The sequence below is a fragment of the Anguilla anguilla genome, chromosome 9, assembly GCF_013347855.1.
Source record: "Anguilla anguilla isolate fAngAng1 chromosome 9, fAngAng1.pri, whole genome shotgun sequence".
NCBI lineage: Eukaryota > Metazoa > Chordata > Actinopteri > Anguilliformes > Anguillidae > Anguilla > Anguilla anguilla.
This window is the reverse complement of record NC_049209.1, coordinates 10,903,595-10,931,157: the sequence shown is the minus strand read 5'-3', so window position 1 is coordinate 10,931,157 and position 27,563 is coordinate 10,903,595. Positions and strand designations below refer to the sequence as shown.

Sequence of the window (27,563 nt, the reverse complement as noted above, 5' to 3'; positions counted from 1 at the left end):
TGTCCTATGTTTAACCTCAAGGCATTTCATGAAATGTATGTATATCTTTTATTTGCTAATGAAGAAACTGAGATGTTGTATTAAATGCTGAAATTCACAGTGTTCATTTGAACAGTTTGTGATGTTATTGTACACTGTGACTGCAGTGCAATTTACACTCCCTGATTACAATGCCCTGCTCATCTTTATTGCATTTCCCAGAGCCTCATCAGCAATTTTTTTCTCGTTGGCTTAATCGTGATTGTTTTTACAGCATTACCTCACTACATCCGATGAAGTGTATTTATTTATTCATCAGGTTGTATGTTAACCAGAATGTTTCTACGTCAGTCCAAGTACTTCCATTCAATCTTAAATCTCCATCCTTCTTCAGTTGGTGGAGTCCTAAACAATTGTGTACGTTTGTGAATGGCAAATGCGATTAGCATTTGACAAGTGCGTTTAAAAATTAGAATACAGTTTCCCCTCATAAAGAAAGCTACTCTTCATTTGCTTATATTTTAGCTTTAGAATGGTTTTAGGATAATACATCAGCATTTATTAGTAGACATATTCAGTATTAAATAGCGTTTTGGAGAAACAGACAATCTTAGTCACAAAGATACACATACTTGAATTCTTTAAAGCAATACAGTGCACTTCAGACTCTTGCATGTTACATTCAGTGCTACTGCTAAACGTAAGTGACAACTTATATTCCTTCAGGGCGATTAGACTGAAAACAGAATTACATTTTTTGAACATCGTCATAAAATCAATTTGTCCTCAGATTATTGTGCATCTCCACCAGTGATGATAGTGTATAAACAGGATATTGGAGGGTTGGTACAGACCATGAGAAGCGCCGTCTCTTCTGTTCTGCCCCGTTCGTCTTGAGACATGTTCTCGTCCTTGCTGCCATGTGAGCCTTCAAATGATCTATAAGAATGAATAGGTGAAGTCTTCAGTGAGTAGAGGTTAGTAACCTGTTTTAAAGGCGGAGTGTGTACATTTGGAGAAACGAGCAAGAGAGAGCTAGATTTTGAAAAAAAGAGCTAGATTTTGAAAAAAAAAATGGCCCACCCCCTCCCACCAGCTCTCCCTCCAAAGTGCTTCCCTCCAAACACATGCACCGCGCTGTGTAAAACAATGTAAAACATTGTGTAAAATTTTGAAGCTTTTAAATGTAAGATGACAAAGCAGTACTGGAGTTTTACATCGTTTGGAGGTTTAGCTTTAGCAGTATCTATCTCTGCAGTGGCATTACCAGTGCTCTGCTCTTATCTGTGTAGCCCCGCCCCCGCCCCATCTGCTGTGGCTGTGCTGTGACTGCGCAACTGCTTTAACAGAGGCAGGCAGGGCAGAGAGCTGTCCTGATTGGTTGCTAAGATTCAGGCATGGGGAAATTTGGAGTGGCTGATTTCAGAGCCTGGGGCAGTCCGAGAGGCCAGTTATTATTTTTTTTCTTAGACCTTTTCATTTATTGATATTTGTTGGGATGTGCAGGTAATTTAACCAGATATTAACAAATTGTTCTACAGCAAACTTATATACTTACATACTGCACCTCTAAAGTGTTCAGAAGTTCTTTGGGAACTCTCAAACTTGAAACATTCAGATTAAGTTAAGTCTGTTAAAAAGCATTCTTGAGTATTGTCTTTTGCATCTTCTCTCACCGTCTCCCTCTCTTTCTCTCACTCTCTGACGCACACGGTAATGGACTATTAGTCAGAATAGATTCATACAGTGTAATATTCATTGACATTACTGTAGAAAGAAACATAGCATTCAATTTACTTGAGATTCATTTGGAGATTTTTATTTCATTAAACATTGAAATTTAAAAATAGAATCAACACCTTTAGAAGCTCAGTACTAATTCTGATGTCCTTACCTTATGCAGTAATTTGATTTCCTATGGAAATGACTTGGTAATCAGATTAAATGAACCATTATAAGTACCTTCACTTAATTCTCTTTCTTGTGAGAGAAACGTTTCATGAGAAGGGACAGTTGAGGTATACAGCATTAACAAATTCATACAAAGAAAGAGTGGATACACTTAGCACAATTAGCTGTAACTACCGTAATGCAGTTACAGAAGTAGCTCCCATCTAGATTAGTTGTTCATTATTTGTGAGCTGGAGTATATCAAATGTGTAGTGTACAAATGTTGAACATATCAAAGGTTTGTCACAATATATTAATAAAACAGTTTTGGTCACTTTCCTTCCCCTTTCATAAATATAGAAGCCTCTCAGTAGATAAATTTATTGTTTATGATATTTTATTAGATTATATTGTCATGATGTATTTAAACATTTCAGGTAATATATTGTCAATATTCTTAGTCAATGAACACCTAAAAAATACATACACAATCTTATGGGATAGTGGTATAGATCACTGTGTTTAGTTATATTTTTCAATCTTGTACATACCCATAGTCACATAGAATGTTACTGAAAAGTAAGCATTTTCAAATTGTACATACAGTCCTATAATTTTGTAGTTGAATGAAAAGTGTTGTATTTAATACAACAGCATTGCATTGACTATAGTAATGATGCATTAAATATATTGTATTTCTTTATTTATTATTTTCATTGATTAGCCTCATATGTTTTTTTACTTTAAGATTTATCATAAATTTGCAGTCTAAACTGGGATCAAAACAGCAAGCAGGCTAAAAAGGCCTACATGAAGAGGCAGGTCAAAACACTTTATTTACCAGCATCGGTCAATTTTACCAGCATAAACTCAGACCAGAATTTATCAAATAACAGTCCATTTGTTAAAATGGTAGATGAAATTCAATGCTTGTTATAAAGGAACACTGCCTAGATGTTGTCTTAAGGGTTCCCAAATGCAATGGCGGAGATACAGCAAATTCTTATATCTTGAATTACACTGCAATTGTTTAAGCTGTAATTCTTAATTATACATATACTTTGTGAAAGTAATAGATCAAAGGCCTGTGTGAAATTGTTTCAAGCTGCCGTTTGATGTTGTAAGTGTGGAAATGACAATTTGAGTTGTTGATACAAAGAAGCAAGAAGTATGAATGTATTTATTTTCTGTATACGTTTTCTTTTTTGTTAAAAGATGCTGGTTCTGAATGTCAGTATGCATATTTTACATTCGTGTGAATCCTTAGCTTGCCTTGTGCACAATGATGTCATTTCACATAGATGACAAGGCAATCCACCCACAACAAAGGAAATGTAAATGGATAATGGCTGAGTGGACTGGGCAACTGTCAGAGATATAATGAAGTTTCCAGAAAATACATTATTTGTCATAAATGTATTTGTTCTCTCTCTTGTTCATTTATGAAAGTTAGTGTATTCTAAAAATCAGTGGTTTAACAAGGAGTGGGCATGTTTTGTTTTTTGGGGGAAACAACATTTTCTGTCCACAAGTATGAATATATTGACACATACTCATGACATGTAGTTTTGACACTGTTAACTCTAGGATTTCTAAAAGGTCCCTGATTATGTCATTAATGGGTTGTAGTATGTATGTGATTCTGTGTGTATGAGAGTGCTCATGGGGGGGAGAGGGGGAGCTACCTTTGACATGACCTCAGGGAGATTATCGGTTTCAAACAAAGCACACACAGTTCGGCTGCCATTTACATATAGAATGCTTCAACACTTGTGAATGCAGGCTACCTACTGATGTCTCCTGTGTGACTAAAACACAATCCACTGGCTATGATCTGGGACAGAATCCTCAGGCCTTCTTATAAAGGGAGGTCGGCTTATTCAGTCATGTAACTTGGTCTCTTGAATCCTACAATATATGACCAAAAATATCTGGACACCCCTTGGTCTGTGGCTGTTTTTCACGATTTAGGCTAGGCCCCGTAGTTCCACTGAAGGCCAATCTTAATACTACAGCATGCAAACACTTTCTAATTGCCCAATCAGTGCCCAACCTCACTAATGCTCTTCTGGCTGAATGGAACCAAATCCCTGCAGCAATACTCCAACGTCTAGTATAAAGCCTTCCCAGAAGAGTTGAGGTTGTTACAGCAGCAAAGGTGGAATATGGTGGAACTCCATATTAATGCCCATAATTTTGGATGAGATGTCAGGTGTCCACATACTTTCGGCCATGTAGTGTATGTGAACACAGAAACAGTTTGTTCTTCTATCTATTTAATGTCTAAACTCCAACATTGCTGTTGCAATCAGGTCTCATAGGCTAACGTAGAAGGCCGACCTCTCAAGGGTGATTGGGGTAAGATAAGGGGATAAAACTCTTTGTATTACCACTTGAGTTTGTTCCAATCTGCGCTTCAATCGTTTATTTGGCTCGCTGCTCTCCTCAGGCTTTGAAAGATTTTCATTGTTTTTTTTTTTTTGCTTTTTGTTTTTTTATTTCTTTTTTTGTTGATGGGAAGTTGTGAACAACCAAGCTTAGATCTACTGTATGAAACCAATAAACAGTGACATTACGTTTGTTCTGACTGCACCTCTGCTGCATACAATTTTATTTTGTAAATATGAAATTATTTCAGTGTTCATTCTAGTGGTTTTGATTTTCTCAAATGGTTCCTGGGTATGTGTGCATTCAATCTTGTGAGTGGGTATACCAGGTTTGTTTTTGTTTTGTACATGTATTTAAATCATTGCATTTACAATAAATTCTTAGAGCTGTTTGACTCTGTCTCTTGTGAATCTGTGTTTCATCTTCCAGCTTGGACATGTCCTGGTGTTTTTGTCTTTTTAACATCATATCTAGTATTAAATTATTTTTTTTGCAGATTATACTGCACACTCATCAACCGCATCATCTGTCCTATGATGTATTGTCTCAAAGCAAATTGGTCAGACTTAAAGTGGTCATGTGTCATTGTCATTGCACTACAATGTGCCTTGACTTGATGGTGACATGATGCTACTGAAAAAGTTGTATTGCTTACTTGCTTTCTTTGTTTATTTAGGCAGATTCCCTTGACATTTCAAGGACAGTAACCATAACCTTTCCATGATTTTCCAGGATTTTCCAGGATGAGAATATGTTCAGTGACTGTGGGGTCTCATAAGAACGGGTATGCTAAAACTTTGGTAAAAATGAATTTCTGTCACACTCATACAGAACAGAACTTCAAATAGTCTTGCACATACAGTACTGTACGGTAGTGTGCCTTTGTTGCTACAGGGGTTGGCTTGGAACTGGTTGGTTATTTCCCTAGTATGCTGATGGGGGAAGGCGATCTCCCATCGAGCTATGCAGTGAGAGAGCATATGACAGCATATGACTTTATTGCAGCAAATACACAAAGCCAGACTATGTAATGATGCAAAAAGGAATAAATAAATAAAAATTAAAGTGACAATGAATGCAGAGGAAGAAAAGGAAATTGCGGAGGAGGAACAAACAACTTCTGAGGAAAGAAAGAGAAACAGCAAGAAAATGAGACAAAATCTACCATTGATAGTTATCGCAAGAAAATATGAAAAAATGACAGACAAACGGGTCAAGAAAATGGAGGAACAAGAAAACCTTATTGGAGCTGGAGAATATACAACAGCTTGGAGAAGCCCTTCTCACTAACAGGGGGAACTGCTTGCACATGGATGGACCATCTAAATTCCACAAGTGCTACCAAGATTTTGAAGTGACTAGGCAGTGGGAAGACTGACAATGGGTTTGCTGGAGCAGGGAGGAGGGGACACTGAGCACAAAGAAATCCATCATGCACAGGATTAAGCACATAGGCTGGATGGTGTTATTTAAAACTCAGCTATCTAGAAGACTGTGAAGTAGATTATCCAGGTTTAAAGCAGGTAGGTACATACACCTCCATGGCTTCCCCCAATGGCAGAATTGAAACCACTCGGAGTTCAATGGAACCCTTTATTATACCACTCTTCTCCTTCCCATCCCATGCATGCCACAATTCAACTGAACTTGCGTGGCACGGGAGCACAACAGTGATGCACGAGCACCTGAAGAGAAAGCACGTTATAACTATAATTGAGGATGAAGAGGGCTAAGCAAAATAAGTTAATACAAAATCCTCGTCAAAAGAAACAAGCGAGTCATTGACTGCTTTTCAACAAGCTCCACTTATCACAAATTAAACGAGTTTAGCTTCAAGTGCTTGAGTTTCGTTTCGAAAACAATTATGCCATTTGCACCACCTCAATAATCAGTTTATAAAGTAATTGCCACTTATTAAGCACAGACATTGATCAACAGCAATGTTTACAAGCGACGTGTCAATTTGATTACTTACAACTGTGAACTTGCTGCATTATGTTTATATGTTGTCAGGGGCATAGGTTTTGTTAGAAGCAGTGGGAAATGACCACATTAAAAATGAGAGCAGTTATATAACATCTGACTCGTTAAATTAACTAAAAGTTGAATTAAAAAAAACTAATAAACAATTCCACGAACACTAATCATGGTCTTCAATCAAGACTTAAGTAGAATCAGATGTCTTAATGCTGGGTTAAAACAGAAACCTGCACCCACATCCTTTTAGGATAAGATTGGTCATCGCTGCTTTATATTGATGCTTTTTTTTTTACTGCAGTGATACACAATCCTGGTCCTGAAGAGCCACAGAGTCGGTTGGTTTTTGTTTTTTTCTTAAGATCAGTGACTAATTCAGACCCAAGAAGAGTTAACTGTATAATCAACTGCTTTAACTAATAAATTGCTGTGCTACCCAAGTTTTCGAGTAACAACAGGTCACATGGTGGAGACAAACTGGTGGCCCTAGTTATAACATTCAAAATGTCTATAGTATGGCTAAAGACTAAACCTATAGTACAATTAATTGGTTAACTAATTTGGTTGGCATAGCCCTTTGCTGTACATTTAATCTTATCTCATCTTTGATTATAATTTGTCTTTTATTACATCATAAAAATATATATTAAAAAAGTTATATGAAGAGAAATGGCTCATCTTAAATCTATATAGTTCATAGTACTATGTTTTCCCTATTATATGAATCTGCATAGCTTAACACAAATTTGCATATTATTCATTTAATTAGCACAATATTTTCAGAAATATAAAAAAATATATATCAAGCATAGTAGTCTCTATCATGTATATTTCATAACAATTTGATCAAACTATGAAGGAAAGTATGTAGGAAGTAGTGGTAAAAAAGTGCCATTTGGTGCCATTCTGGAACCAATTGTGCCATTGAACCAAGGTTATTTTTGCTTCTGAGAGTCTATTTTATAACACTGTATATCGATTGTACGAGCAGAAGCAATTTTTTAAAAATTGGTCCTGAAAACCGTACTGTGAGTTGAACATATTTAAAGAAATACAACAGGAACAAGCGCTGAGTAGAATTAATTTGAGTGATTTGCAAAAAACTAAACATTGCAGTAGATGGCAGCAAAATACAACTGTTGCTCATGCAATCAAAATTTTAAAGAATTAAAAGGAGTATTCCATAAAACTGGCATCCATTCAGTATTATGGAAAGACAGCCGTGGTAGTTAAGTACCCAGCCATTTAACTAACGCTTCGGTACCACAGGTTGGGTGCGTCCCATTACTTTTCACTCCTCACCTCCTTTCCTTCACTCCCCTGCTACCACTCATCTCCTACCCGAAAGTATGTGGAGAAAAGAATGGGAGGAGACAAGTGGGGGAAAGGAGAGTACAGGAAGGTGTGAAGAAAATTAGGGCAGTTTATCTGCTTCTCCGTCATCGAAGTAAACTTTGACAGTTGATGAAATAGCCCTATCGTACAGTAAGTGTTATTTTTTTGCCTAGCCTACAAACAGTCCCATAGCCAATCACCGATGCTACATGTGGTCAACCCATTTAAAGCCGCAAAGCAGCTTGTAAGTTTTAAGTAGTTACATGTACAGTAGCCTGTGTAAAAACGAACCTGACTTTGTGGTTTGCATCGAGACCCTAATATGTAATCTGCAACATTAGATCAAAGTAAACGTCTCATAGTACATAAAGATAACAATTTTGTAATTCCAGAATCCCAATTTGCCCAGTGTTTAAACATACAGAGCACTAATATACTAATATACCTCACATACTACTGCTATTAATCTTTAAGTGAAATGTTTGCATTTGACGAAAGCCTCAGAAGACAGGAAATGAAATTGATCAGCCCTAATGCTAACCTCAGCCTGCTCTCCATCAAGGGGTATCAATACAGATCTTTGACGACTGCTACAGTTCTGTGTATGTCTACTGTACTTCAAACAACATGTACTCACCACTGGGCAGATTACCTGAAATTCAAACCCTCTCTCAAAGAGCCAAACATACAATATTGTGACAGCCTACGTTCTATTGTTGGTTCATTGCATCTCACTTAGGCTAATTCAGAAACATTTCTGTATATTACTGAAACACATTTCTTGCTTCACTGCAATATCTGAAATCTAATTGTTGGTAATAAATACATCCTTTGGAAACGGTTGGTTGGATAAATTCATTCATGCATATTCACACACTGACACAAGGGTAGCTGCCAGGCTTATTTATGTTTAGAGTCACATCTGTGAGCAGCGGAATAATGAATGATTATCTTATCTATATTTCTGCGGCAGTAGATCCAGGCATTATGTCAAATAATCACAACCAAAATGAACAGATACGCAGTTCCATCGTTTTATGATCAGCTGTGAGTTGGGCTTCAGGCAGCTTCAGAGAGTTGTGTTAATTGTGACATTCAGTGGCAGCGCTACAGAGTGAAAGCTCGGAAAGGACGTTTCCTTGCTGCTTCAACATTCATAAAGTATTAATTTGTTACTGTAATGTGGCTGTAATGTTACAATATTCACGGGTTCTGTGTCACCACTGAAAATGTTTATAATTAACTGGCAGAATTCATCATATTTTCAGCATTCAGTCAAAAGGGACGATGAATATGGCCATATATTAATAATTCATATCACCAATCTGAGTCTCCATTAGAAAATGATTAAATCTGTTTAGAATGACTTACATTCAGAATGCTAGATTGCTTGTTTGCGTACTGCTGTAAAGAGCAATGGGTTATGCAACTTCTCCCTGTGTAGCATTCTGTGATGATGTTTCTAAAACATGTAATATAATGCACCAACAATATTGATGCTATCCATCTCATTTGCATAAAGTATTCTCTATACGAATTAATTTGTTTAAGGGATACTTTATGCAAATGAGATGGATAGTGCCTGGCTCATGAAACTCGGTTCAAACTGTCAAACTAGGCATTGCAGATCAAATATGAATTAATTCAGCAATTGCATGGCCTGATTCTCACCTCAAATCTTTTTGGAAACATTTTTTAGTGGACAGTTTATGTCAGGGGTGTCAAACTGAATCCCAAAGAGTCCACAGTGTTTGTGGGTTTTTGTGGTTTCCTTTCAAATAGCTGCCAGCTAAGGCCTTGAGAACAAGGTGTGTGGATTCCATAGCCAATCGATGATTTAAATTAACCACTTGTGCCAAGGACACCCCAAAAACCAGCAAATACTGCAGCCCTCCAGGACTGGAGTTTGACACCTGTGGTTTAGCTTGGATATGAGAGTTTATGAACAGGCTGACATGTTTCTCCAGTTTGAAAAGCATTGGGCTGAAACCAGTCTAGCCAATCAGCTGCTGCCAATGTTCCATACAAAAAGTAAATGGACAAATTTGTGAGTGGCAACAATTTTCCAGCTAGATATCTTGATTGACATTTACATGATGTAGTAGTACCTCCAAAGAGGTGGGTCTCTGACACGGTGATTTGGGCAGGGCTAAAGTGGAATGCAGAAAGCATTTTTCAAATGTTAGATGGCAGCCAAGACATTTTCAATCAGTTTTTTTTTTCTGCCAAAAATTATATTATTTCATAAATGTTGAAATAACTGCATGGATTAATTTTTTTCATTATAAAGCAAGCATACAAACAGGTTTGCAGCTAAAAAATATATATATCTAGGGTGTAGCCTTCAAATTGACCACTGTGGCACTTCTTTCTGCGAGTGATATGAAAAGAGTTCTAAGTTAAAGAGGTCACCCATGGTTACCCATAGCAGTGGGCATTATACAGAAATATTTGACCGCAGAACGCCTGAAGTGGCCAATCAATACCGAGCATTCAGCAAAGCTGTGAATAACCACGATATAATGTATAATAAAGAAAATATTAGCGGGAAATGTTATTGCTCTCAGCGTGAATGGGAGAATCCTCATCTGCTGTCACATCTGCTGTGAGCGCAAGTGAGCGGCATTGCCTTAACGGGGCAGAGCTGTTTGCGCACTGCTGGGTAAGGCTGCGATCACTCTGTACACACATCGTAGGCTTGAAAATGCCAGGCACTACCTGTCTTGATTTTATGAAGCCTACTCAATAGCTATCGAGCACTCTGATTAATTTATAAGTCAGTATGCAGGTTTAACAATTATTGTCACAGGTGACTGCATAAGTGGCCATTTTGAATACTCTGAAAATGAGATTCTGCCACAGAGGCTGTACAACAATCCTGCTGTTATTATCCTCTTTGCAAATAAGCAAACACTTATTGTTCCTATTGTTCCTGTAGTATGGACTTGAAGCAATGATCAGATATTTTTGTCCTGTTTGTACAAGATATTGTAATGAGAAGAATGACAATACTGCATCTTGTGACTGCAGCATTATTTGTGTACCCTCTTATAACATCAGTATATGTGCCAGTTCAAAACTGGTATACTTTTATACACGGAAAGGGTTTTGCTTAATGGAAGCACAGTTATCTGTATGATAGCAATTCCATTCTGTTGGTGAAATAGCTACATATGGCATACATAGCCAAGAATTACTGGTCTTGGGGAAAATAATTTGTTTGCTAAATGAATTTCATTGATTTAAATTATTGATTAAACAAGGAAAAAGGTCCAATTTGAATCTTGGGTGAGAATCTGTAATGGAACACAGGGGGATCCCTCCCCAAATAAATGACAATGCAACAAAACACATTTAACTGATTATTTAGCTCATGATTTCACACTGCATGTGAAAGATATGTATTTTGCGTTGCCTGTGTTGAAGTAGTAAACCAAAGCAGTAAAGCCAATGCACACTTGTCATTTGGCACCACAATGCAATTCTGTACAGGTCTCGGCATCTGTTTCACTTCTTGCTGGGCCACAGCATTTTTTTGGTAGCAATGCCATTCTCCAAACGTGGCGCTTCGAATTCTGATTTTGCGCAGGGAAACTGTGATTTGTGTTTTCCCCTGCGTGTGCTGCGGGGGGGGGGGGGGGGGGGGGGGGGATCCACAGAGAACCATTTCAGCACAGTTAAGCACATTAATCTAATCTTTTAATTTCTGGCAGCGCCCTGCCCACGGAGGCATAAAGGAGACTGCGTTATATCGAGCGACGCTGAAAGAGCACCAGCTGAGCTGCAGATGGATTTGGCCAAAGCTCAGATTCTCCCGTCTCTCTGATTCTCAGAAACAATTAATGCCAAGGATTCATTCAGATTTACAGTTCCTAAAAATGGCTGTTTTGCACAAAGAAATTATACATCGCAGTAAACACAAAGCATACTTCATTATGAAATGAATCAGAAATGTGACATCCTCACACTGCATTTGCATAAATGTAAAATTATCCTGACAACAGTGCAATTTTTAGTCATCAAAATGCATTTACAGTAACCATCCCTGGCTACAATATTTCATTAAAAATGTTTTTTAATGCATCTGACACAATGTTCGTGCCATTTCAGTGGTATGACTTTTGGTGTAATGTAGTTTCAATTGAATTAAAATTCATAGTTCATATATATCTTTCCTGGGCGGTGTGACACTTGCTGTCTAGTACAGAATCATTTCTACCATATTAAAGAATGAATGAGTTATCACTCCCATAGAGTGCAGAAATACAGTCATATGCTGGTGGTTCGCGGTGGGCTGTGCTGTTTGGGGTCGGTGATATGTGTCCCAGCATGCTCTACACTTTGGATTGACGCACATCTGTCCACTCCATCTTAGTGTTCTGCAGAGCCTGAGTCTTCCTCTGGTCCACTTGCACATAGTCCACTCGGTGTTCATCGCTGAGGAATGCCTTCTGAAACACACATGTAAACAAAAAGAAACGACGTTCAAATCGACTCACTTACAAATTGTGCGCTTTTCCTCACAATAATATCAGATGACGGTATTATATTTGTCCTTGAACATCTTCTGAAGACTCCATGGTCTGATCTGGTAACAATGTGGGAATCCCCCCCCCCCAAAAAAAAAACAAACAAAAAAAAAAAACACTGCATAATTATCTGAGACAGGACATACAGTCCCATGTATAAAAGTGCATCTGGAGAGTTGGTATTCCTGGCAGGGTTGGGCTGCGGGAAGGCCTGCCGCACGTGCAGCTCTGCCGTTTGATTCACTGTAATGGCACTGACCAACTCGCCACCTCATCACTTTTATTTGCTCGTAAATAAGTCAAATTCACAAACTGCGCATAAATATCGGACGTGCCGCGGCCGCAGTGGGCGGATGCATTTCGCCTTCGCCGCCACGACCGCCCCGTCAGCGGTTCGTCAAGCAAGAAATTATTTATTTCACGCAGAATTAAGCATTTCTGCAATCAAAACGAACAAACGTGGACGTGGCAAGAAATTATCACCGCTGTCATTTTTTAAAACTCTCAACTGGGCCATGTTACAGACAAAGAAATTTCATCCCGGAAGTAGTAATGTGATTAATACATTGTGGGTGAAATGAATATTGACTGAAACTGCTGTACACACAGTTGAAAAATGAAGACAATAGCAATAATTGACACAATTTTTTCAACTGATGTGTCAGCTGAGTATCTATCAAAATGTATGTGAATATGAAAATAAGCCCCTTTGTTAAAGAGAAATGATGTGTAACGTAATATGTAAAATATGTATTACTTTACTCAGGTATGCCACAACAAGTCTGAATTATTGGGTCATTTATCAATGAAATGAGGGAGGGAATGACTTTGCATTAGAACTACCCGTGATTGCATCAGGTCCACTGTGGGATAATGTCATAAACAGAAGCTCTCAAGAAGCAGTTGCCCGGATACTGCCACAGCATACACATAAAAATTGCTAATTTTTTATTAATTTATCTGCAATTGGCTGTGTGGAAAAGGGGTTCTAACACTACAGTTTATGTGGTCATTAGAAGGAACCTTTTTATAAAAGAAGGTGGACAACAGTACATGTTTGCTATTGTATGTTCACACTGAGATAGACATGCGCCACATGAATCTGCTGAAAGAAAAAGAGCAGCATCCTGCATCACCTGACCTCCTCCTTTCCGAACCCGACTCACCTTCTGCACGGGCGAGGGGGACGCGGAGTTGAAGTCCAGCGAAAGGTAGTCGAGGTTCGATCTCCGGAGCCAGGGAAAGGCGGGGCTACCGTTCACGACCAGCTGCCTGGATTCCTGTGATTGACAGGCCGTGACAAACATAATTACCTTCGGCTTTTGCGCACACCGGCCCTCGCTTCAAAGAGCAGGGACGTTCCCCAGCACAGCGTCCGAAGCAGCGTTTAATGGCTATTTGCTGAACGGCTAAATCAAATTTTCCCGGCGCTAAACTTGGAACCAAACTGCACCTGGAGGCTGTGGTACTTTCGGGGGAGGTGGGGGGGGCGGGGGGGACGAAACAGCCTGGGTGTTCAATCATTCATAAAGGGCTCAGGGAAAATTATTCCAAATCTACTGTTCTCTCTGCGCTCATGCATTTTACATTTCTGTCATGTCCAATTTAATGGAGGGTTTTTACACGAGATGAGACCGACACGACAAATGATGGAAATGGGAGGAAGCGCAGGGCGCTAACGACGCCCCTGGCTTCGCTCCCCGTTTCGCCATCGCCGAATTCGCCGCGCGGGTCGCCAGAAAGAGCCAAAGGGCGCTGCCCCTTCTCGCTGGCCCCGGCTTTCCGAGAAAAACCGCGGCACGACCCAATTAAACGATGCAAAACCAATCCTGCCAGATGACTCATTCTGAGGAATTGACATGACGGAGACTTTGCTGTATTGCGCCCGTCATTTATGCGGACAGCGAACGCAGCCATCGTGCTACTGCTGCTAAAACTGCTACTAAAAACCTGGTCCTTGGGCACGAGTCTTCTTATCGGCATTATCGCACAATCTTTTCCTGAACCACGATGTATCGAGGTAAAATGAAGCACCGTGTGCTTTTTCAAGCTGTAATTAATAACATTATGTACCAGCGTTTTCCCTCTCCACCCAAGGCAATCTGGGGAGTCTTGCAGCTAATGATTTGAATGGAAAGGGTCAGAGGAGTGTAAAATACCCAAGTGAAGTTTGATTGAATCTAGAACACAGTATCTATTACTCACAGTCTCGACACAAACTTAAAACAGGAGTTAAACACTTATGGGGTGGGTTGCTGTTTTCAAATAACAATATCCAATTTTACAGAGTACTGCAGTTGGTGTGACATCAGCACCAGAGACATTACTAGCACTGGAAAAACCCAGAACTTCCCCATGTGCAATACAAAAAGGGCCTGTGAAATATATATTTTTAGGGTGTACATTATTTATTTGTTTAGGGTATATACTATTAATCAATTCTTTGCACAAAACGGCAGTAGATTGGTCCCCCTGTTTAAACATGTAAGAACTCGGTCAACATTTTGTCCAGTGGAGATGCTAAGCGGTTTTGACAGTGATGACATTTGCTGCAGATGCAGCTACTCTGATACTCTCGCATGAGACTTCACTGGAAACAAAAGCCTGAATAATAACGTCTCAGTTTAATTTTAGAAGTCAAGTCTCATTACTATTAGAATGCTGCCGTCATCCTGATCTGCTGGAAAGCCTCCCAATGTACGTCTTCTGTCCAGCGGGAAACATGGACTCGCTCTGCTGAGAATTCAAAAAGCAAAATACACACACGCACACACGCACACACATACACGTATGCGTACACACACATGCACACACACACGTACCCGTATGTGTACACACACACATGCACAGACATGCACATGCACACAGACACACACAGACACACACAAACAGATAACATTTAGTTATATAGGAAAAATCATTCAGAGAGGCATCAATTGTATAAATTATTGCAGAGTGTAGAATGGACGATAGCAAGTATATAAAATTTGACAGCTAAGTGGTAAAAGCTGATATATATATAATGAACACAACATGATAGCTTTAAAAATGAAAAGAAAAACGGACACTTTCCAGGCTGGAAAAATAAATTTCAAGTGGGTGAAATGCTATCAAGAAGTTTTGTTTTATGTCATAATGCTCAGATGCTGTAAAAGGCAATCGCATTAGTGCTAGAGTATCAGTAATTCCAATAAAATAAAGAGATTTCTTTTCTCTTAGTTCTCAGATTTAGCCAGATTTAGCTAGGATGCAACGGAAGTCCCCTGAGGAGACGTGTGCCAGGCTGAGGGCTCTGGGCTCATTGTGTGTTTTCAGAGCGGAGAGAGAGGTGTTTCTGTCTGAGTCACACCTACCAGGGTTCCGTAAAGGTCCTTGACAGGGGTAGGTGGGTGGGGCATTCCCGGATCGTGGACAAACCCCTCAAGTCGAGCGGTGGAGGCCGAGCTGTTGACACAGGGAATAAACAGCATGCTATTGCCGTCATCTGCAACAACAGATGAACATTTTTTTACACAAGTTCTTTGTGGTTTCTTTTTAACGAGCAGACGATTTATGAACTTCCCGATGTTTAGTGACATATATTAGTCCTGAAATGCACCAAAAGACCCGTAAGCATTGTTGCCCTTCAGACCTGGAGTCTGACACTGCTGGTCAACGCTAGTAAATGATGCACAATCCCTGCCCTGCAGGCCACACTGCACACCGCATTGCGTACTGCAGGCCGCATTGCAACGCGCAGCCCATTGCGCATGTCGCCTTTCTCCCCTCACGCAAAAAAAAAGCGCATTAAATTGACCCATTAATCTGCAAAGCCTTTGCGACGTGTGCGAAAGCGCACATTTTTGAACCCACAACTCACGCATAAATTCCATTCGAGGGCGGGGGTTGCCATATCCGTGAGTGCTTTTCCTCTAGCTCCAGAGCTGGAGGAGGCAACACGGTCGGTTTGAACTTCCCCAGCGGATTGTGTGTGTGGGCTTCGGATTTAATTAACGAGACCTGACAAATGGCTCCGGGGCTCAGGATCCATCGGGCTGCTTTGATTTGCCGCGTTAGAACAGGAGCAACCCACGGAAAACACTTCACTCCGCCGCAGTTTCACAGACCCGCATGCTCTCTCCTCTGGGTACCTGGCTTTGCGCAAGCGTTGAACACACGTTACACTAATGTTTCCTGTACTTTTGGAATACCAATACCCTCTTTGACTTCTCAGTGAATTGAGAAACTTAAGACTATTTCTATACGTTATACTTTTACTATGTAAACCATCAGCTTAAGTGTAAATACAAATTTTTAGTTACATACTGTATATTCACATAATATGTATGAGTTACTTTTTCGAGTAGATACTGTACCACACATTTTCTAGTCTTACCTGTGCTAACACTATAACCTCAAATCCATTTGCCAGTTAAAGGACTACACACTTTAAATCTCCCTCTTGCATCCACTATGTTACTTAGCTTGACGTTGTAGGTTTATGTATTTTACTACTATCGGCTGTGACGCTAATGACTTACCATCTGTTCTGGTCCTTGCCCAAACATTTATGCGTGCACTTATGTAAAAGCAATAAAAGCATCTGCTGAAGGGCTAAATGTAAATGTAACTCTTGAATATAAATGTAGGTGATCCAAATGCATGCATTAAGTTAGAACGTTATGCTTGATTGAATGAATGCATATACTATTTGTTTTCCATTTTTCGACAGTATAAATTCAGACTATAGACATCTGAAAAAGTACTTAAGTGCTATTACACACAGTTTATATTTATGTTTAAAGTTTATGTGGCTAGGGCAGAGGTGGTTTTTAACAGTCTCGTTTTTATGTTGTGTGAGCTAATACGGTGTTATATTTCATTTGGTCTCACCAGAGTAGAAATCCCCCAACTTTTGTATGTCTCAGTGTAAAAATATAACATCAAATTTAAAATCTTGGGAAACTGGGGCATTCAGGGTTTTCTGAAACGGTTTAACAATTTTAATATTAAATTCATTCAAAAAAGAAAAAGAAATTATTTTATTTTTTCAAAAATTATTTTATAATGATGTTTGTGATTGCAAATGATTGTGCCCCCATTATGGTCACGCCGATAGAGAAATCGCTGACCTTTTAAATGGCACGGCTCAGGGTGTGTGTGCAATATTTCACTTTCCCGAGACATCCCATCGTGCTGATTAGACAGGAACACGCACACTTGTCCCGTTGTATTTGGACAATCCGAATGTTTGTTGCAAAACACAGCCTTTTTAATGGAGCGTAGACCGACAACAAAAAAGGTCAACTGCCCGCAGAAAAGTAGGTCACACGATCGGCTTCTACCTGGGTGTTGAAACCACAGCCGTGCGCTCACCGCAAAAAGGCTCAAAGTCGTCATCCCTGTTTGTCTCCTAAGTTTAAAACTGTGGTGGTAGCCAACTGGGCAGTGAATGGAACGGCAAACTTTACAACCTGGCTAGACTGATCTGCTCCACAACCTCAAAGCGACTGACTCTTCCCTCTCTGCTTGGTCGCTTCTCCCAGCCACGACGCCTGTCTGTACTGGTGCCCCCCAGTGGCGGAACTTCCACAGTGGTCAGGACAGCAGAATCATTAGCCGTCTTCTGACCCAGACTGAAGACCCACGTCTGCAGACTGCTTCTGTGATCCCCTCCCTTACCCACCCCGTTACACTCCCACCTTCAGGTTAAGGCGTTCATTTAGGTTAAGGCATTTTTTAGCTCATATTTCTAAAGTTTCATCTTCTATCTTCTTTTAGGGTTCATTACAGATGCAGTCTGTATGTGCTGTGTGTACTTTGGTTCTATGATTGTTATCTAACGCAACTGCTTATACTTCAAAGTGTCTGTTAAATTAATGTAATAATGTAATATCTGCATTGAAGGATACTTTAAATGTAAAGGTTTCTGACAGCCAGCTGGCTTTATAATGGCTGGCATGGGGACATTCAGACATTGCGGTTAAAATAAAGAAAATACTCCAAATGACTCCAAAAACCAGCGTGGCAGAGTCACACCGTTTTTTCGGAGGCTGTAAATATGAACAACGTTAGTACTTCTTTCCTTTCACCATAGGAAACAGTTCTAATCAAAATAAGATTGCACATTATTTTCTGGAGAATAATTGGGTAATATACGCTGGAACAACCGCTGAAGGGGCAACGTTGCATCACAGTGCATGCAACACCAAATGCCCGTATGCCAGCCATTTTAAAGCCGTAAGATTATCATAAACACCTCTAAAAAAAAGCTAAACGTCATTGCACGCCAAAACTTTGCAGGCTGGTTGGAAAACATACTCTAAAACTGAAACGCTCTAAAACTGAAGGACTCCAAAAAAAAGTGAACTGTCCCTTTAAGACCACGGCTCTTGCAGTCGAGAGACGAGGCCTTTGCTCTTCGAAGCCGTCTGCGTCTTGCTGCCGCCGAAGCCTTCTCACCTCTCCGTCGAGGCTTGAGATCCCGGTTCACCGGCGGCGGCTCCAGGTCGACGGACAGGCCGCGCGGCGGGGCGGGGGGCGGGGCTGCCTCGGCGGCGTCGGAAAGGAGGAGCTTAGCGGAGATGGGGCTCATGGGGATGTACCCGTCAGGCGTGGCCTCCGGGGAAGGGGCGGGAGTCGGGGCCCCAGAGCTCATGGGGACGTAGGACTCCTCGCAGGAGTCCGTCCAGCTCGGGCTCTGGACGGTGGCCGGCCCAGGCTGACACAAAAAAAGGTCATGTCAAAAACACATCACAAGATCTTGGTCACCTTGACAACTGTTTATCCCTGAAGGCATGTCCTGAGTTTTAATGTACAGCTCAAGAACCATGTGGGTTTGTGTCTGCACTTTTTTTAGTATTATTTGTTTTGCTTGACCAATACTGCATATGCAGTTATTCTGGTTACTCTACCCCTTCTGTATTCAACTTCTATATTCAACTTTTATCAATTCTGTGGTATTCATTTCATTGCACTTCTGATATGCACGATATTGAATGTGTCACACCATATTACTCTTTAATAGCTCTCTTTAAGGCTGTGAAAATAAATTTGATGAGAATAAAATAAAGCTACTGAGGGATGGTATCGTAATGAATGTACAAGAAACTCTGCGATTACTTACCAAATTAAGACTGAGCCTTTTGTTCCAGCTTCTACCTGAACTGCTCTCAAACTCCCCTAAGAATGGAAGCATAGATGACATCTTTCACAAGCAGTTTTAATCATGCACATTACAGTATGTGAAATGCATGCACCGGCTTGTGGGCTAAAATAATGCAGGAGAAATGAAATGGAAAACTTATTTTTACATATTGGATGGGACTCAGATGTACCAAACAAGCTATACAGTGTGCAGAGTGGATCTCTCCCAGAAATGGGAACTGAGTGTTCATTTGGGTGGACACAACAGACTATGATTAGGCTACAGTTATTCAAGCTGAGAACTAACTCACCCTGGAGTTGATAACTTTGCTAATTCTTTTCTTTGCAAATATAGTTTGGCATATTCAGCTGTTTGCAGAACATCACTGGACTTGGACATGAAGTGGTCATTTCAAGCCCATCAGTGAAGTCACTTTAATAATGCACTTGAGACAGAAAACTAAGATGGCCCCAAAAGCGGGGGAGGGTGGGGATATGGGTACCTCTTCTGACGTGGTCGAGGCCTGAGAGCGAGACCCTCCGGGGGATGGGCACGGGCTGGCTCGCGAGCACCCCTTCGTTTGGCCGCCGCTCGGAGAAGCGGCCTGGCTTGGGGGGCCGGGGCGGGGGTGCGAGCCCGTCAGCTCCGCCCTCTGGGACCGGGGCGGAGGAGAGCCTGTCGAACCGGAAGACGTTGGCGGCGGGGCGGGGGCCGTGCGGGGAGGAGGCCGAGGAGGAGAAGCCGCACGGCCTCTCCAGGGGGGTGGAGGCGCAGGGGGCGCTCAGGGGGGGGTCCGTCACCCCGGGAATGAGGAAAGGGGAGAAGACGGGGTTGGCGCAGAGCGGGGAGGGGAACGCGTCCTCAGGGGTGTACTCGGCAGAAGTCTGCTCCAGGGACCGCTCTGAGTTTGAACAGCTGTTGCATCTAAACAGCACAAACGCAGAGGCAGACGCCATTAGAAAACATTTAAGGCTGATGACACTTGATTGACACTCCTGTCAAAAACAAGAGAAATTATATAATCCTTTTGACACTTCAGTGCATGCACAGATATTTTAAAAATTACACGCAAATGTCTTTTTGCAGGAACCAATGTTATGAAATTTGTTATGGAAGCAGATCCTGATTTATTAAAATAGTATTAAATTGTGTCCCTAACTATATGAATCAAATCAGTACAACAAAAAAGGTAGTTAGAAACTACTGTCCTCATAGTGTGTGAAGGCCCTCCTCCTTAAAACTGGAAAGTGACTGCCCATTGGTGTCACATGACTGGAAGCTGTTCATGGCTTGAAGTGAATTTTCACATTCCCAAATAAATGCTATAGGTATGACACTGATTGCCTGCTTTTTGTTGTGACCTGTTTTTTTTCGGGGGAGTGTAGACGTGTGTGTTTTCCTCTGATGCTCTGCACAGACACGAGTCGACGGAAGACACTTCATGTGCAGCTCAACAGTTGGCCTGATGGACCAGTGGGGATCAGCAGTGAGCGATGGCACACCCGGCTGACTGATCCCCTCCCCTCCCATCCCATCCCATTATGCGTCAGTCTGTGTTTGGTTTTGGTGGGGGCTGCTGGCTGAAATAACCTTATGCAGTGCACCACTTCCACAGATTCAGGAAAAAGCCCAGAATGATACAGAAGCTTCTTTTCCTGGTTCTCGAAGGCAGACGGTCACACTTGCCTGGTCGCGCTGACCTTTCCCGTTTCGCACTGTGACAGGAAGAGGTAGTCCAAGGGCAGGCTGGATTCGGACGCGCTGCGACTCTCCTCCGTAGTGTTGCCATCGGGCGTGAGGTCTTGGCTGGCGACGCGAGAGTTACGTGGGGAGACGGGCGGAGACGGGGGGGTGTGAAAAAAGCTGTCCACAGACTCTGAGAGAAGGAGAGAGACAGAGAAAGACTTTTTGAAGCAAAATTCACATTGAGTGTCCTTTGAGTGAACATTGATGGACAACGTGCATCAGTAGTCAGGACCATTACAGTGCAGTTTGTTTATTACAGAGACATTCACACTGAATTCCTGAACATACAGATATCTGCCCATGCAAACATATACACAAGCACACAAAAGCACTGAGTGAATGGTATGCATGAATGAGTACTTTTGCTTGATTAAGTTTTTTCAGATTCAGATTGACGCCAACCCCGCCTTCTCCCCTTTCCTCATTCCCGGGGTGACTGCCATATCATTACTGCAACTTTATTGCAGTGTTAGTGTTTTTTTCCATTTTAAATTAAATTAAGGTAAAGTAACACATACAATGTTTTATATGTATTGCATAGCATTGTCCTTCTCCCTTTAATATTTGTGCAAGTCAAAAGGCATATTTGTGCTGCAATTACATATATGTGCCAGTAGGAGGTGCATGCCAGTTCTATCTGATTTATTCACACCGAAGACTATTTTAAACGTGCAGTATGTATCAGTGGCTGTCCTCAAAAATTTGTCTGAAGGCCAATAAGCAGATGCTATTAGCAAACATATTACACCAGTTCCTTGAACACCAAAGAAAAACACAGTCATCACTTGCAACAGGAGCATATTTCCAGTCTAAATACTATGCATAATGTAGGGACAACAGCTGTGAAGATTGTATTTGTGTTCCGTGGGCGTTGTGTTGTCTGTATAATTGTCAGAAATTCATTGCCTAAAATGGTATGGCTGAAAATAAGAAACAAACAAATGAAAGAAGAGGAGGGAGAATACATGCAAAATTGCTTAGTGTGTTCTCCCCGCTGGGGTGAGAAGCGATAATGGCATTAAAAAATGCACAAATGATGCAAAACAACCCATATTAATCCTAGTACAGCAACCAGTGGGAAATCAGAATGGAAAGAACACAGATCTAAGCAACGATTAGTTAAAAAAAAAAATCCCTGAAGCAAGGAATATTCACACTTCTTACTTTTAAGATATTTTCAAACAGGCATAAAAAAATAATTGTTCTGCAGTGAAAACCAGAGTGCCAACATACACACAAAAATACTTCAGACGAGGTTATAAAAACCCAAAATGGCCTTGTGTTCTCTAATGCAGGGTGGTATGGAGCACTGGGATGAGAAATATAGTGTGACAGAGCTTGAGATCTGAGAGGCCCCGTTGAAGAGCGGGGGATAGGTGGTGACTCCTATTTTGGGATAGTCATGCTGTTTCTCCTCAGGGACACAGCCAGTGTGGGTGGATGTAAACTAGTACCGATGTAGTCAGCTGAGGACTGACTACAGATCAAGAAACAGACAAAAATAATTTTTCTCACCTGAAAATAAGTTCTATGGCACCAAAGGCCTAAAATGTCAAACATAATCTTGAATTAATTACAAGTAATCCATACTCCGGCATTTGAATGAATGCATTTGATAATACACAAAAGTAGACTTTATTAATACTTAGCTGTATCAGGGCATTAATACTACATTATTGTAGAAAGTATTTGTGAGTGTGAGTGCGCACCCGTGCTTGTGTGAGTGTGACCGAGTGTGCAATGTCACTGCACCTGTTTGAAATTAACATGTAAATTTACAGTTGTGTCAAACTGAAACAAAACCACCCACAGAAAGTGTTCGGCTATGTTTTTAGTGTCCTTTTGGCAGGAGCACGGCCAGCTGTTAATGCACGCTGACAGGACTGCTGTGCGGGTTCTCCAGCCGTTTGTGTCTCTCGTTTAGATGCTGGAGGACAACCGTCCGCAGCACGTCTCATCTGACAACGTGGAAAACCCACATCAGGTTCGATGCGGCACGCCAGTGAGTGCCCTTCAACCGAGCGGTGACTCACTGTTTGTGGATGGCCGGAGAATTTTGTAAAGCTGTCGGTGAGGGGGTGGATGAGGGCGGCGATGACTGGATTTAGAGTCTGTTTCTGAAGAGGGGGCAGTCCTTCATAGTTTATGTGACTCGTGCCTCCTACTCCTCAACATTACCAGCAGTGCTGACCACTGGTAAAAAAAAACCCCAGACAAACTCTGCCTGTCACGGTGTAGCAGAACTATAATATGTTTCTTTACAAATAGAACAAGGGTCTTAAATACAGTAGTAACTTTAGTTCGGTGTGGTTTGCTGTCCATCTTGGTAGGAGGAGCTCCTGTTTCCTCATTTTGTCAAATCACACCCTTCACAGCAGAATATTATTCTGCTTTAACTCTTTCATACGAGCAATACGAATCACCGACATCCATCACAAACATGTACAAACTCCTTGTCATTTATTTCCTATTTTCCCTGTTGACATTGAAACGACCATCAAGGGAATGGACTTGAAAATGAGCTTTGGCAATGTAAATATGTAGAGAGCATCAGAGACGGTTGTTGCGTCCACTTGGAAACAATGTAATCTGCGCTTGTCCCTTTCACATAAACCAATAAAGAGAGTTGCAAACCCAGTTCCCTAACCATTACACTACACTGGCCCTCCTCAGACTTAGACAGGAAGAGTGGAAGGAGAGAGGACACATGCAAGCTTGGAAGAGAGATTTTGACTGAAAGCTGAGGAAGGCTTCAAGGCCTGGAATCCTGCCTCTCTGAAAAATTAAACGGTTTACTAATCAATCACTAAATTCCTGTGAAACATGAAGTACATTATTTCAGTAATTACTGTTGTAAAAGACCAGACCACAGACCAAATTCAGGTAAATTATTCTGCAGAATCACCTATACCTCTCAAAAGCAGTAACATGATCATGAACATGCTTAGCTTTAGGACCCTGAAGTTCTTTCAGGGCCACAAAAACGGCAATTTGCATAGTTTCACTTTCAGAAGAGTCAAGAACATCCCTCAATAACTACTACCTCCTACTGTATAACTATCTCAGCACTGTCACATTAATTGGTTACTTCCCTTCTAGCCAAACATTACTGATTACTAAGGTTGTAAGGGGACACATTGGAAAAAGACTTAAAATCTGAAAAGATTAAGACCGTTAGCTAAGTTTTATTTTTAATTATTTTTTTGGTTGAATAAATAATGACAAAATAAAATCTGTGCTGTGATATTTGTTACATCAGGTTAAATTTAATTTCTTGCATGCATTACTGCATGTATATGTAGGGGAAATTCACAAAACAACCCTTCAAGTGATTCTGCTTGAAGAGTGCTGAATTAATTATATTCTGGAACGGACAGTTTCATCTTTAAAATGAGTTCCAGATTTTCCTTTCATTTTTGAACAGCAGACAAAGACAAATACAATAACCTCTAATGACCTCAAGCTAAGCACTGGACTAAGCAATTAGTCTTCATTCCTGTTCTGGAACACAGGGGTTTCATCTGCCCAACTTTTCTGTATCATCTGTATCAGAATACAATTCAATACAATTCCCCTGATGAAGTAGAAGTCAAACTCCATAATTTCTTCTTCTATTGAATATTACAGTGACAAAGTTACATGTTTCACCCAACCCAATGTACACATCATTGCTTCTCTACAGAAAAAAACAGCTTGAACAGACCTTACAGATTTTTAAATAATAATTATAATAATGAAGAAGAACCAAAATAATAATAATTCCTTGACTTAAGAGTTTCAATGTAAAATGTTACATTACATATTTTTTTAATACTCTGTGACAGAAGTTGTTTTACAGAAAGGTAATCATTTGCCAAATGAAGGCAGGTACATTATGACCACTGTCCTAGGTCAGTGACTAGTATGGTATCAATCACCTCTATAGACAGCAGTGCAGGCCCGAATGACCCTGACCGACAGCCAAGAAAGATATGCACCCTTACCCACGTTAACCAACTCTGAGAAGCTGGCCTTTCCTTTCAGTTTAGTTCATCTTCTCAGAGAAGTGTTTCACCTCAACTTACTTCCACTGTAAATGTGCTTTGTCAAACACATCAGTTTAAAAAGTATTAATGTGCTGTGTGCACCTTTTCTATTTTATCAAATGTCTGTATTATGTACTGCATACCTGTGTATGAACAAATTACTTTGAGCCACCACTATGCAAAATAAAATGACCCTTTTCAACATGATTTTTCTATTGCTGTGTTCATACAGCATATGTATCAATTTTACATGCTGTAATATTGCCCGAGATATGTCTGAAATGCCTGTATAATTTTTTTTATGATAGGGACTGAAATAAGAACCATGCCAGTAACAAGAAATACAATATTACAAAAATAACAATAGAAATAATACTGATCAAAGAAATGGCTGCCCTTCGAAGCTCTCTGCAACTCAAATTCTACTTCAAAATGTCAGTTTAGGAGAGTTATGTGGGCAGCACTGAAGACCACTGCATAACCTCAGTGTATTAAATAGTTAACAAGTTCTCCCCATTTTTCACACCTGACATCTTTTGTCATCTTTCTGAAGTAATGTGTAAGCTTGACTTTGGACCTACTCCTTCTCACTAAATCCCTTCTTTGAAGATTAGTCCTGCAGTGTCTGCCTCGTCCAGACAGAAATATTTTACTAAGTGTTTCAACAGCTCTTGCATCAGGACGTGCGGTTGCGTTGGTACTTACGTAAGAGAACAGGCCAGAGCAGGTAACCTATGAGTGCTCTGGCCTAACTGAACCAACGTGTGTGGAAATTTGACTTAGTACAGATTTTACTGTTGAAAAATTCAGATGGGACAGAACCCTTTTTCCAGTAAAGCGGGTGAACCCTAGTTTGTGTGAAGAAATCAAGTGATTCAGTCTGTGATGAATCACACACATGTATGCACGCACGCACGCACGCAGACACACACTCACACACACACATACTTGTTTACCAGACTGTACCATACCACAATGTCCAAATTTAGTAAGTGCCAAGGCAGCTTTGTTTTTCTATCCTTAAAAAAAGGCCAATTAGCTGTGCTTTAGACCTAACAAAAAATAAATAAATATTGACAGAAATATTTGTGGCTGGCTGTGAATTGCATTTGCGTGAGAAAATATTCCAAAGAATTTAAAGCGTGTTGTAGAACGTAGAGGAGTTCCCTGAAACAAATTACTGTTAAACATTGCACTTGTACTCCACCTAAACACCCACACCCACACCCACCCTTTCAACACGCGCATGCCCACGCATACAGCTCTCGAAGATTTACCGCAAGCAGATGTCAAAAGCACGGAACATCAAAACACAGAGCATAGCGTTATCAGTGGGAACACAAACATAGGAACAAACAAAGAACTGTCTTGCCCATGTGGAGATGAAAGCTGCAGTGAACCACATCGATGCAATGCATGCTGGGACAGGGCCTGTTTTCTATAAACAGGCCCTTGTGGCTCTTGCGGCTGTGAAGCGATGCCTCCTGATTAGAGTCTGAGCGCTAGATGAAACCTCAATCCGTTCAATCCACGATGCATCCAAAAACAGTTTAAAGAAAGTTTTAAACAATTTTTAAACAATTTAAAGAATGCTTTCTATGCAGAGTAGACATCTTTATGGTATAGTATATACCAAACAATTAATAATTTGAAAAAATAATTGCAAGGATTGTTGGGCTTTTCCTGAGAAATACAACCTAATGGGCAAGAACAATCTGCAATGTCATTTTTGCAAGTGTACTATATCGCTATTATGTGTAGGATTCATTAATCAGAGCATGTGCACCCTTGCATAATTGCTACACTTAAATTATTGCTTCAAAGAAAACCGCCCATCTGCATAATATTAAGTGTCACGCTGCTTTGGCCACTAGGCCAATACTCATGCTTCACGGGCAAGAGCGTAATCATCTTGAAAGTCACCCCTCTGCGGGAAAAAAATGCTTTGACAAGAGATGAAGATAATCACTCCATACTATTAAATAACAGTTGCCGCTAGCCTTGCAAATACACAAATACATTTGTGTATTTATTTCCCATTAAAATGCATTACTTTTAAGATTGACTTGTTTGTTTTTATTCTTCTACAGTCTAATTTCAGGCCAGCACCTGCGCTCTTCTTGGGCATAGCCTCCTGTACCAGTCTTAAATTTCTCAATGTCAAACCCCCTTCCCTTAGACTTAGACAGACAGTTCTGAACAGCTTCGCTTCGGTTCTTAAGGATGCTTGAGCTGCAGCGGTCCACCCTGAGCATACTTAAGAACCAAGAGATCACACGCACTCGCGATCACGTTTCCCCTCCGATGCGGCCTGATTACGACGGCGTGGTGGGTTTAATGAGCACCAGGGAAGAGGGCCGCACGCTCATGCTGCAACCCTGAGGAGCAAGGCGTAACGCGTGGATCTGCTTTCTGCACTGCAAAGCATGTCATATTGCAGTTCGTTTTTTCAACAGAGCATTCAGTTGGAATGACGCGAGCAAAGATAATCAGCTTCGCTTCCCAAGAATCAATCAAGTGTCAACACTTCTATGCATTTCGCTGTTTCAGTTGGAAAATGATAATATA

At 40.7% G+C, this 27,563-nt stretch overlaps 1 protein-coding gene across 2 annotated transcripts in view; it reads right to left on the bottom strand.

Annotated features, from left to right (window-relative positions):
- Positions 1-11,241: 11,241 nt before the first annotated feature.
- Positions 11,242-27,563, bottom strand: part of gab3 (GRB2 associated binding protein 3) — a 28,684-nt gene continuing 12,362 nt past the window's right edge. For both annotated transcript variants that reach the window (XM_035432379.1, XM_035432380.1), the window contains 8 exons: positions 20,911-21,100; positions 19,727-20,148; positions 19,204-19,259; positions 18,540-18,798; positions 15,452-15,542; positions 14,750-14,834; positions 13,265-13,378; positions 11,242-12,020 (listed from right to left, as the gene is read on the bottom strand). In XM_035432379.1, coding sequence (XP_035288270.1) covers positions 11,904-12,020; positions 13,265-13,378; positions 14,750-14,834; positions 15,452-15,542; positions 18,540-18,798; positions 19,204-19,259; positions 19,727-20,148; positions 20,911-21,100 — 1,334 coding nt within the window. In that variant the 3' untranslated portion in view covers positions 11,242-11,903. The remainder of the gene's footprint in view (positions 12,021-13,264; positions 13,379-14,749; positions 14,835-15,451; positions 15,543-18,539; positions 18,799-19,203; positions 19,260-19,726; positions 20,149-20,910; positions 21,101-27,563) is intronic.